The sequence below is a fragment of the Dryobates pubescens genome, chromosome 5 (assembly GCF_014839835.1).
Source record: "Dryobates pubescens isolate bDryPub1 chromosome 5, bDryPub1.pri, whole genome shotgun sequence".
Lineage (NCBI taxonomy): Eukaryota > Metazoa > Chordata > Aves > Piciformes > Picidae > Dryobates > Dryobates pubescens.
Window position 1 is genome coordinate 1700004 of NC_071616.1, and position 12759 is coordinate 1712762.

At 48.1% G+C, this 12759-nt stretch overlaps 1 protein-coding gene across 1 annotated transcript in view; it reads right to left on the bottom strand.

Moving 5' to 3' along the window:
- The window catches only part of CD44 (CD44 molecule (Indian blood group)), a 107141-nt gene extending 95087 nt beyond the window's left edge, over nucleotides 1–12054 (bottom strand). Inside the window, 1 exon segment of the mRNA XM_054162142.1 lies at nucleotides 12030–12054. Within this exon segment, the coding sequence (XP_054018117.1) occupies nucleotides 12030–12054 (25 nt within the window).
- Nucleotides 12055–12759: the final 705 nt, after the last annotated feature.

The window sequence follows — 12759 nt, forward strand, 5'->3', positions numbered from 1 at the left end:
TGGCCCCATTCATTTTCCTCTTCCTAGCACCACCTGCCCTTGGCTTTCAGCAGAGCAGAGCAGGGACAGCCCAGTGCCAGTCCCCATCCACCACTCACACCGCTCTGCCCAGCTAGATACTGTGTGCTGCTGGGGATGGAGCAGGACACCTGCAGGCAGCCGCTGCCACCAGCCCTCCCGGCATGCAGCACCGCCGTGCCGAGCACGCTAGGGACTGACATGCAGCTAGGGAGAGGGCTGGGGGGAGCATGGAGGCACTGGGGAGACAAGGCCACTTCACTTTCCCTGGAGGTGGTTTCAGCCGGTCTCTGGCCCTCCATCCCCCTGCTCAGCCCTCTCAGCACACACCACGAACCCGGGAGCTGCTATCTCAGAGCACAAGCTGCCATCTCTGTGCTAAGCACTGTGCATTTCCACAGCTGGGGCTGTTCAGGCTGGAGAAGAGAAGGCTCCCAGGTGACCTCATTGTGGCCTTCCAGGATCTGCAGGGGGCTCCAAGAAGGCTGGGGAGGGACTGCTCAGGATCTCAGGGAGTGATAGGACTAGGGGGAATGGAATGAAGCTGGAGGTGGGGAGATTCAGGCTGGAGGGGAGGAGGAAGTTCTTCCCCATGAGAGTGGTGAAGCCCTGGAATGGGTTGTCCAGGGAGGTGGTTGGGGCACCATCCCTGGAGGTGTTTAAGGGCAGGCTGGATGAGGCTCTGGGCAGCCTGATCTAGTGTGAGGTGTCCCTGCCCATGGCAGGGGGGTTGGAACTGGATGATCCTTGTGGTCCCTTCCAACCCTGACTGATACTATGATCCTATGATACTATCTGCAGCTGGTAAATTAAACAAAGCTTTCACCAGACCCTCTCCAGAGTGTGCTCCTGCTCATCTCCCTCACCCTTGTTCCCTCTCTTTCCATTCTCTTCCTTCTGGTTTTCCTTCTCAACTTCTCCCTCTCCTCTGCCCTCACTCCTTTTTTTCTTAGCGCCCCCCCCCCTTTCCCCTCCACCCCCCCTTCTGCACAGCACATTTGCATCATTCCACCAGGCCCCTAAAGCTGCAGAGGATCTTTACAAAGTGCAGACATCCACAGGCCTCAGGAGCTCCTGACGTTTGCAGAGACCAAACTGTTTCCCTACAGAGAAATCCTTAGGGGCTCCTGTGCCTCATGTGGACCCCACTAGAGCCCTTCAAAGTCAAGGGAAGTTCTCAGCCAGCTTGGAGGAATTTTGAGTCAAGCCCCTTGCAACCTCAACAGTTCACCTATGAATCCATGGACAGTGTTTGGTTTGGCCTCTGTGTCTGTATGATGATGACTCTGCATTCTGTGTTATCTTTTCTCCCTCTGCACCAAACCTGAAGGGAGGGATTTCCTCCTATGTATAGCCACTGATGAACTCTTTTCCTGTTTGAAAGAAAGTAAGCCCCAAATTTCAGCTGGATTCATTCATGGAGCTGATTCATTCATGGAGCTATTCCTCCTCGTCCCAGGTGTGTTTGTGACAGTCTTGCCGTGGCCACATATAACACAGCCACAATTAGGCTGTACCCTAAAGATAGCAGCGTGGGGATGAGTAGCCAAGCCTGCCCTTTCCAGCTGCCACCAGCACTAAAATCAGACTTTGTGTATAAACAGAAACTCACTGAATTGCAGCAGTCTCCCTCCAACTCAGTCTGTGACCCCTGCAAAAGCTGGAAGGAAGGAAGAGCATCCTAATTTTAGCCCATAATAGGTATGTTTGTTTTCAGAGACAAAGATAATAGCTGGGTCCAGCCTGGCTCTGGGAGGGAAGGTGCAGGTGTGTGCCCATCACACAGGGTAAGAAGGATGGGAGGCACAGCAGGGCTAGGTCTTGGACTGCTAAATTTGCTGGGGGAAATGCACACCAAGCCACCCTGCCCCTCTCTGTATGGCTCTAGGTAATGCACTGCTGCAGGGCTGACTGCTTCTTCCTCTGGCCTGGCTGGACATGCAGACACCAGCAGCAGCTGTTGCTTCCCTCACCCCTGTTACTTCTGCAGGTTAAAGGTAGCCAGGAATCGATGAACTCAGCTCCTCCTTGTGCAGCACCAGCAGCTTCTTTACTCAAATGTGATCCTTTCCACCTGGGCATACCCAGACAAAGCCAGGACAGCTGTGTCCCTGGGCAGCTGGGAAGCAGGGAGCCTGGGGAGGTGGTGTACCAAGTGGCTCTCCGTGAGCAGAGAATACAGGAGGCAGGAAACCTTCCCAGTTTGCCCCTTGGAGCTCGCTCAGAGGATGTAGAGGTGGCAGTTAGGGAAGCATTTTTTATTACTGAGCTCTACATCATTTATGTGGGCATTGTCAAAAGCACAGCCTGGAGAAGAGAAGGCTCCAGGCAGACCTAAGAGCAGCCTGCCAGGACCTGAAGGGGGCTACAAGAAGGCTGCAGAGGGACTGCTGGCAAAGGCCTGCAGGGACAGGATCAGGGACAATGGTGTGAAGTGAGAGTAAAGCAGATTTAGATTGGATGTGAGGAACAAGATTTGCACCAGGAGGGTGCTGGAGCACTGAGCAGGTTGCCCAGGGAGGTGGTTGAGACCCCATCCCTGGAGGTATTCAAGGTGAGGCTCAACAGGACTCTGAGCACCCTGCTGTAGTGCTGAGTGCAGGGGGTCGGACTGGCTAGCCTTTGGAGGGCCCTTCCAGCCCAGCCCATCCTGGGATTCTGTGAAAATAAATGCCTCTGAGGGAAATTGCTTTCCCTGGATTCATAAGCAGAAGGTGGTGCTTCTGCTGACTCTGCAGGCAGAAATTCTGTGTGAGGACAGATGGGGCAGAGGCAGAGATTCCTTGCAACGAGTGAGGCAGAGCCTGGGGGTTTGCACATTTCCACGTTGCTGAATTGCAGGTGGAGAGCTAGGTGAGGGGAAGAGCTGAGCACTCTTGCCACACAGCTTGGCTCTCTCAGCGCTGGGGATTGTCACACTAGACCACACAGCCCTTGCCTACCTCCCAGCTTGGCTTAGGGAACAACAGAAAGCAATAGTTCAGAAATGAAGGAAAGAAACACTCCTTGGGGATATTATCACAGAGCTGGTGAGAGCTCAGCTAGCTGTTGAGGTTTATTCCTCTCACTGCCTACCCAGAATAACACAGCTGTGCTTGAGCTCCTGTGTTTCCCACTGCCCAAAAGCTGATACTTGTGGGGCATTGGGTTTGCCTTTTCTTTAGCAGTATTGAGGGGCAACAGCTCAGTGAAGTCAAGAGAAGAAAACCACCACCCAACAGCCCTGACCTGGAATATGATTTTGAGGATGTGCTTGCATTAGCTTGCAGTGCTTCTGGGTTGTTTTGGGGGTGGATGGCTGAGGTGACAGCATGCAGCAGCGAGGGCTATTAGCCAGCTAGAAACCTGATGCAGAAAAGAGAAGGAAATATAAAGTAAAGTAAGGGAAGGGAAAGTAAAATAGAGTAAAGTAAAGTGAAGTAAAATAAGGTGAAGTAAAGTAAGGTAAAGTAAAGTAGACTAGAGTGAAGTAGAACAAAGTAAAGTAAGGTAAGGTAAAATAAAGTAGAGTGAGGTAAGGTAAAATAAAGTGAAGTAAAATAAAGTGAAGTAAAATAAAGTAAAATAGGTGAAGTAAAGTAAAATAAAATAAGGTAAAGTAAGATAAAATAAAGTAAGGTAAAGTAGAATAAAGTAGAATAAATTAAAGTAGAATAGGGTAAGGTAAAATAAAGTGAAGTAAAATAAAGTAAAGTAAAATAGGTAAAGTAAAGTAAAATAAAATAAGGTAAAGTAAAGTAAGGTAAAATAAAGTAAGATAAAATAAAGCAAGGTGAAGCAAAATAAAGTAAGGTAAAGTAGAATAGAGTGAAATAGAACACAGTAAAGTAAGTTAGGTAAAATAAAGTAGAGTAAGGTGAAGTAAAATAAAGTGAAGTAAAAGAAAGTAAAATAGGTAAAGTAAAATAAAATGAGGTAAAGTAGAATAAAGCAGAATAAATTAAAGTACAATAAGGTGAGGTAAAATAAAGTGAAGTAAAAGAAAGTAAAGTAAAATAAGTAAAGCAAGGCAAAATAAAGTAAGATAAAATAAAGCAAGGTAAAGCAAAATAAAGTAAGGTAAAGTGAAGTAGAATAAAGTAAAGTAAGGTAAGGTAGAATAAAGTAAAGTAAGGTAAGGTAAAATAAAGTAAAATAGGTAAAGTAAAGTAAAATAAAGTAAGGTAAAGTAAAGTAAGGTAAAATAAAGTAAAGTAAGGTAAAATAAAGTAAGGTAAAGCAAAATAAAGTGTAGTGTGGTAGGTTGAGAGAGGGCCTAGCTCTCCCTCCCCCACAGAGTAAGAAACCACAGCTAAACTCAGTCGGAGAAGCAGACTATATTTACAAGCATCTGTAGGAAGCAGATCATATGTAACACAAATATATACAGGTATTTACAATATATACACAGAAATATACAGCAAAGAGAAATAACAACAAAATTGCCTCCTCAGGGAGGGTTTAGACATACATAGAATACATACATAGAATAAACCAGGTTGGAAGAGACCTTCAAGATCATCGTGTCCGACCCATCATCCAATCCAACACCACCTAAACAACTAACCCACGGCACCAAGCACCCCAGCAAGTCTCCTCCTGAACACCTCCAACGATGGTGACTCCACCACCTCCCCAGGCAGCCCATTCCAATGGGCAATCACTCTCTCTGTGTAGAACTTCTTCCTAACATCCAGCCTGAACCTCCCCTGGCACAGCCTGAGACTGTGTCCTCTTGTTCTGGTGCTGGCTGCCTGGGAGAAGAGACCAACATCCGTCTGTCTACAACCTCCCTTCAGGTAGTTGTAGAGAGCAAGAAGGTCACCCCTGAGTCTCCTCTTCTCCAGGCTAAGCAACCCCAGCTCCCTCAGCCTCTCCTCACAGGGCTGTGCTCCAAACCCCTCACCAACTTTGTTGCCCTTCTCTGGACTCGTTCCAGCAAGTCAACCTCCTTCCTAAACTGAGGAGCCCAGAACTGGACATAGGACTCGAGGTGCAGCCTAACCAGTGCAGTGTACAGGGGCAGAATGACCTCCCTGCTCCTGCTGGCCACACTGTTCCTGATGCAGGCCAGGATGCCATTGTCCCTCTTAGCTACCTGGGCACACTGCAGGCTCATGTTCAGCCTACCACCAACCAGCACCCCCAGGTCCCTTTCCACCTGACTGCTCTCCAGCCACTCTGACCCCAGCCTGTAGCTCTGCATGGGGTTGCTGTGGCCAATGTTTCCCTCCCTGTAACCCCCTCTCTCCCCCCCCAACCTCCCTTTTTTCCCCAAAAAAGGGGTTAGAGAGCGAGAAAAAGGCAAGTTATCAAGGAACAGAGTTGTTATAAAGCTTCAAAAGCCCCTGCAGGATTAGTTTTGCTTATCTCAAGGTCAGCTCCAGCCAGTTTGCCGAGAAGCAGGCAGGCAGAACAGGCTGAAACCCAAAGTGAGAAAAAATTCCAACTGCCCTACAATTTAAAGTTGCATTTTGCCCTTCCACCAATGAAATTCGTTTAGAATATCAGTGTTTCCATTTCAATACAAAACCATTCAGCCAGCGTCCCAGTACTGTCCCTTTTCTTAAAGGCACAGCCCCAAAGGGTATCACAGTCTCACAGTATAGCTAAGGTTGGAAGAGACCCCAAGGATCATCAAGTCCAACCTGTCCCAACAGACCTCATCACTAGACCATGGCACCAAGTGCCACATCCAATCTCCCCTTGAACACCTCCAGGGATGGGGACTCCACCACCTCCCTGGGCAGCACATCCCAGTGACGAACGACTCGCTCGGTGAAGAACTTTCTCCTCACCTCCAGCCTACACCTCCCCTGGCACAGCTTGAGACTGTCTCCTCTTGTTCTGGTGCTGGTTGCCTGGGAGAAGAGACCAACCCCCACCTGGCTACAATTACCTTTCAGGTAGTTGTAGAGAGCAATGAGGTCACCCCTGAGCCTTCTCTTCTCCAGGCTAAGCAACCCCAGCTCCCTCAGCCTCTCCTCACAGGGCTGTGCTCAAGGCCTCTCCCCAGCCTTGTTGCCCTTCTCTGGACACCTCCAAGTGTCTCAATGTCCTTCTTAAACTGAGGGGCCCAGAACTGGACACAGTACTCAAGGTGTGGCCTAACCAATGCAGAGTACAGAGGTATTGGTCACAGTAAAGTTAAAGCAAAGTAAAGTAAAGTAGAATAAAGTAAAGTAAGATAAGGTAAAATAAAGTAAAGTACAATACAGTAAAATAAAGTGAAGTAAAGTAAAACAAAGTAAAGTAGGTAAGGTAAAGTAAAGTAAGATAAAGCAAGGTAAAGCAAAACAAAGTAAAATACAATAAGGTAAAGTAAGGCAGAGTAAAGTAGAATAAAGTCGAATAAAGTAAAGTAAGGTAAGGTAAAGTAAGGTAAAGCAAACTAATGTCCAATAAAGTAAGGTAAAGCAAATGTCCAATAAAGTATCACTATTTTCTGCCATTGTAAATGACAGAATGAGCTCTAGCCTGGTGCTGTCTGTGGATGCACTCCTCATGAACTGACACAGCATCATATGATCATCGTTGCTTCACCAAGCCCACAACGGTGTTTGCTCCCACTGTACCCATTTCCCAGCCCCTCCTGGCGCAGTTAGGCAGAAGCCCTCTGCTCAGGAGCTCCCCAGGCTCTTCTCAGTCACACGTGTCTGAAATATTTGCACGGTGTTCACAACATTTGGGGCATGGATTCATGGAGTCACAGAGTGGGTTGGGTTGGAAGGGACCTTCAAGATCATCCAGTTCCAATCCCCTTCTCGTGGGCAGGGACACCTCCCACCAGCCCAGCTTGCTCAAGGCCTCATCCAGCCTGGCTCTGAACACCTACAGGCACAGTCTCACAGTCTCACAGTATAACTAAGGTTGGAAGAGACCCCAGGGATCATCAAGTCCAACCTGTCACCACAGACCTCACGACTAGCCCATGGCACCAAGTGCCACATCCAATCTCCCCTTGAACACCTCCAGGGATGGGGACTCCACCACCTCCCTGGGCAGCACATCCCAATGACGAACGACTCGCTCGGTGAAGAACTTTTTCCTCACCTCCAGTCAAGGCAGGGGGAATCCACAGCCTCCCTGGGCAACCTGTGCCAGTGTCTCCCCACCCTCACCACCTTCCTCCTCTCCAGTCTCACCCTCCCCTCATCCAGCTCAAAGCCCTCAGCAGCAATGTTCAGCAACAAACGAAGTGCTCTGAGTTCTTTGTTCACCTCTGAAACACTACTTAGATATGCTAAACACCTCAGAGAAACGTTGGAAGGATTAAGCAGGCCGTGTCTGAACAGCATTGTGAACAAGTCAGGTCTGGAAAGCTATTAAGGCTCCTGGAGATGTGGAAGCCTCAGCCAGCTTGCACTGAACTGGCAAGAAACTCTGTGTGAGTCATGTGAGATCTCAAAGATAGGGAAGCAGAGCTGCTGATAGACAAATGGACCTGAGAACCAGCAGGGGAGCCTGCAGGTGCTCTGCTGTCCATTGTACCTGGCAGTCCCTCAGCAAAAGCCCCTCTTCCTTCCTTTCCCTTCAGGTGAAGAGGATTATGGGCAGAATCATTTCACAGGGATTTGTGCTCTGCCCACTCTGCTTTCTGTGCCCAACAATTCTTTAATTGTTATGAGAACTCAGTGAAAAATTTCCCCAGGGGAATGAGTAGGAGAAGCAGGAGGCAGTAGAAGGAAGAGCAAACTCCTCTGTTGGTCTGATGCTAGCATCTGGGGCTGTGAAAAATACCTCTGCACACCACAGGAGCTGCTAGCCACCACCACAGGAAAAAGTATCACTCTGGACATCAGGAAGAAGGTCTTCACTATGAGGGTGGTGGAACACTGGCACAGTTTGCCCAGGGAGGTAGTTGAGGCTCCTTCCCTGGAGATATTCAAGGTGAGGCTCAGCAAGGCCTTGGGCAGCCTGATCTAGTTGGGGATGTCCCTGCTGGCTGCAGGGAGGTTGGACTGGATGAGCTCTGGAGCTCCCTTCCAACCTGGACCATTCTAGGAACAGCTTTTTGAGAGCCTGGGGACCCTGTGGAATGTGCTGAGGGCACTCTTGCCAAGCTTCTCTCCCTGGTCCAGGAGGAGTGCCCCTCTTTGGTATTAGCTAGCCCAGGCAGGACAGGTCCACATCCACACCAGTGATACCCTACAAGCATATCACTACCTAAGTGAGGAGTGATCTGAGGCATCTCTCAGGGGGCACAGCTGCGAGAGAGACAGACTATGAATGTTCAGCAGGCTACCTCAGATAGAGAGATGTAAGGATGCTAGAGCTTATCTCAACTAGTTAAGGATTCCTTTTTAACTTCTCCCTCCCAGATGCAAATTCAGTTCTTCAGCCCTAGCCTAGCTAGTTTTTCCTCTCTCCTTAATCACACATTTCTCTACAGACAGACATCTGGCACCCAGTCCACATGGCCCAGGCTTTGCTGGGGTTTAGCAGCTCCAGAACACTCTGCCCTTTTTTTTTTCCCCCAGCTAGAGAGCTAATGGCAGCATGCATAGAAAATGGAGAAATCAAAAGGTAAAAATACCCCCATAGGCTGCCAGTCACATGCAGCCAGGAACTCTTACTAAATGTCTGAGGAGGCTCAGATTGCATCTCCCAGGAGGTTACTCATTTCCTCCCGTGATGTGTGTGCATCATGCAGAGGGCCCACAGCAGAGCCTTTTGCACAATAGTGCCAAGAATGAGGGTTCCAGAGAACACAAAGACCTTTTTTTTTACCCCAGCTGCACTCGTGGGCTACACTCCTGGTTGTTCAGACTGTGATTCCCTGAATTAGAATGCAGTTGAGACTACCAGACCCACCTGGGCAGGAAGAAGCCCAGAGAAGTGGATTGTACTGGGATTTTGCCTGGGAGGACACAGTCTCAAGCTGTGCCAGGGGAGGTTTAGGCTGGAGGTTAGGAGGAAGTTCTACACAGAGGGAGTGATTGCCCATTGGAATGGGCTGCCTGGGGAGGTGGTGGAGTCACCATCCCTGGAGGTGTTCAGGAGGAGACTTGATTGGGTGCTTGGTGCCATGGGTTAGTTGATTAGGTGGTGTTGGAGGATAGGTTGGACTTGATGATCTTGAAGGTCTCTTCCAACCTGGTATATTCTATTCTATTCTATTCTATTCTATTCTATTCTATTCTATTCTATTCTATTCTATTCTACTCTATTCTATTCTATTCTATTCTATTCCACTCTATTCCACTCTATTCTATTCTATTCCACTCTATTCTATTCCACTCTATTCCACTCTATTCTATTTCACTCTCTTCTATTCCACTCTATTCTATTTTATTCTATTCTATGTGCCAGATAAGGATTTAAGTTCCTTGACTACTAAGACCACAGCAACCCTCCCAAGAGTGTGTGCCAGCCAGAGGAGAGTTTGGCCCCCTTGGGCTGGCTGTCTCCCAAGCACCACGTTGAAGTGGCTCCGTTTTGCTTAGGTAGGGAAACACTAGGCCAGAGAGAGAATCTGGAACCATGGCTGGATGGCTTTGTCTGCCATTGTTGTAGGAGGACTGAGGTGCCCTGACACCCTCAGGGAGCAGGCAGTTTAGCATGGATATGCACAGCTGCACAGCGAAGAAAGCTCTACCCTGCTGTCAGCAGAGCCTGCTTCAGAGCTGGCAACAGAGCCACACTTGTGTGGCACTGCGGAGGAGCTAATTAGCCTTGCAGATAAACCTAACTAGCCAGGGCCAGCTGCCTCCTGCTAGTGATCTACAGGTTCCAGGAACTCTTTCCTTGATAAGGCTTGGAAGTAGCAGCTGGGTACAGCTCTTCTTCTTCTACTGCATGCTGAAGCACTGCCCCCAACTCCCCTGAGGTGTGCTTGCCAAAAGAGCACCAGACACTGCAGATGTAGTCATAGATCATCAGTAACCCTGCTCGTGGCCTTTCAGATGAGAAAGGGGACAGCTGCCCCTGGAGTCTGGGGCAGGCTGTGCTTCCCCCACCTCCCTTCTTTCCTTTATTTTCTTCTTTTCAAGGCTTTCCAGGATTTCTCACTGTGCTGCTACGGCTCTTGGGTGAAGCAATAGCCCTATTCAGTTACAGATTATGGCCTTGCCAAATAAGAAGTTCTCTGCCAAGCAGGAAATGTGGCCAAGCAGAACTAGGAAAATTTCCTCCTGGGACTCAAGTGGAGTAAGTGATAAAATTCATACAGGCAAAACAAACCCTAAGCCCAACAATAGGAAAGTCCTGCTCTGACACCATCGACTCCTGCAGTGGAATAGCTCCTGAAGTCATCCTCATCCTTGCTGAGTGATGGAGCAGATGACTGCACCTTCTGAACTGAGAGCCTGTGATTCACTTGAAAGGATCTCACATCTCAAGTGCTACACTTGAGACAGCTGAACAGTCATGGAAACCAGCACTAGAAATGAATCACATCATGGTGGGGTTTGTCACTCCTCAGAGAGTTTGCTGCAGACAAAGGCTGCTTGCGCTTGCACAGCTTTCAGGCTGGCACTCAGCTGGGAGCTTTCTTTTTCTTTTCCCTGGGAAACAGGTTAACTCCTTCACAGGGCTTGGTATTTCAACCTGTCTCATCTGTGTTCATGTTCTTGACCATCTCATCCTGGATTTTGCATTCCTCAAGAATTCATTCCGTCGTTCCTGATGACCACAGGATGTTAGGGGTTGGAAGGGACCTCTGGAGATCTTCCAGTCCAACCCCCTGCCAGAGCAGCAGCAGAGAATCCAGCACAGGTCACACAGGAACACATCCAGATGGGGCTGGAAAGGCTCCAGAGAAGGAGACTCCACAACCTCTCTGGGCAGCCTGCTCCAGGGCTCTGGGAGCCTCACAGGGCAGAAGTTCCTCCTCATGCTGAGGTGGAACCTCCTGTGCTGGAGTTGATATCCATTGCCCCTTGTCCTATCCCAGGATGCAACTGAGCAGAGGCTATCCCTGTGCCCTCCCTCTTGACCCCCAGCCCTCAGCTATTGATAGACATTAATCAGACTCCCTCTCAGTCTTCTCCTCTCCCCACTGAACAGCCCCAGGGCTCTCAGCCTCTCCTCCCCAGGCAGTGCTGCAGTCCCTGCAGCTTCCTTGTTGCTGTCCCTTGGACTCTCTCCAGCGGATCCCTGTCCCTCCTGAGCTGGGGAGATAAGAAAAAAGAAAAGAAAAGGAATAAAAGAAGAGAAAAGTTAAAAAAAGAAGAGAATGGGGGGAAAAAAAAAGACGAGAAAAGGAAAAAAAGAAGAGGAAAGGAAAAAAAGAAGAGAAAAGAAAAAAAGAAGAGGAAAGGTAAAAAAGAAGAGGAAAGGAAAAAAGAGGAAAGGAAAAAAGAAGAGAAAAGGTAAAAAAGAAGAGAAAAGGAAAAAGAAGAAGAGAAAAGGAAAAAAAAAGAAGAGAAAAGGAAAAAAAGAAAATAAAAAAAAGAGAAAAGAAAAAAAAGAAGAGAAAAGGAAAAAAAAGAAGAGGTAAAAACAGAAGAGAAGAGGAAAAAAAGACAAGAAAAGGAAAAGAAGAAGAGAAAAGGAAAAAAGAAGAGAAAAAACCAGAAAAGGAAAAAAGAAGAGAAAAAAACAGAAGAGAAAAGGAAAAAAAGAAGAGGAAAAAACAGAAGAGAAAAGGAAAAAAAAGAAGAGGGAAAAAACAGAAGAGGAAAAAAAGAAGAGAAAAGGAAGAAAAAGAAGGGAAAAAAAGATAAGATAAAAAAAAGAGAAAAGAACAAAAGAAGAGAAAAGAACAAAAGAAGAGAAAAGAAACAAAGAGGAAATTAGAAAACAAGAAAAAAAAGGAAAATAGAGAAAAAAAGAAGGGGCACAGGATATGAGCCATGGAGCCCAGGACTGGGCCAAACACCTTTCTTTTGTAGCTGGCCTGGGTTTAATGCTCTCAGTGAATGGTTTCTGAACTGCAGCCCGACAACATGAAATGTATAATGCACTCCTCCTACAAAGAGGATGGTGGAGTGAGGATCCAGTACAAAGACCTGTCAGGAGATGTGCCATTGTGTCATCAAACATCATAACCCCGGAGAGACCGTGGTCTCAACCACAGTGCACTTACATACCGTCCTTTGGGGGACTCTCATCCATGTCCGTGGTTTCAGCCACACAACAATAAGAACCCTTCCTAAGTCAGAGAGCCACGAGACAAGCCACAGAGAGCTGGGGGAAAAGAGGGGAGTTCCAGCAGAGGTTAAGGGGATGGTGGCTCCTTTTCCTTTCTAGGGCAGAAGTGAAGGAGAGCAGCACATGGGGCAACTCGGCAGCATCAGCCTCAGCAGTTCTTCAAGCAGGGGTTAAGTACATTGGAGGCTTTGCCCCAGCTGAACTTTCCCCACTGCTAAACAGTTCTTCCATGAAGCTATGCAAGAAGCATGAGCCACAGTTTGATACTCTCTCTAGATAGGAACTGCTTTCTGGCCCCTTGTGCTGAATGCACACACTCCAAGATGGGAGTTAACTTTTGCCATCTCAGCCTAAAAATAACCTTGATTTTAACACCTTGAGCCCTTCCAGCATTCCGAGAGCTGAGCATTAGCTCCACAGCTCAGAACTGAGCTGAGCTATCGGCCAGTCTGCAACAGCTTTGTGTGGGAAGCAATCTGAGTCCAGCTGTCCAGCCTGTCTTCAGAAGAGTCCTAGAATCATAGAAACAGTAAGGTCAGAAAAGACCTCAGAGGTCATCAGTCCAACCTATCACCCAACACCAGCTGTTCATCTAACCCATGGCACCAAGTGCCACATCCAGACTTTTCTTAAACACCTCCAGGGATGGGGACTCCACCACCTCCCTGG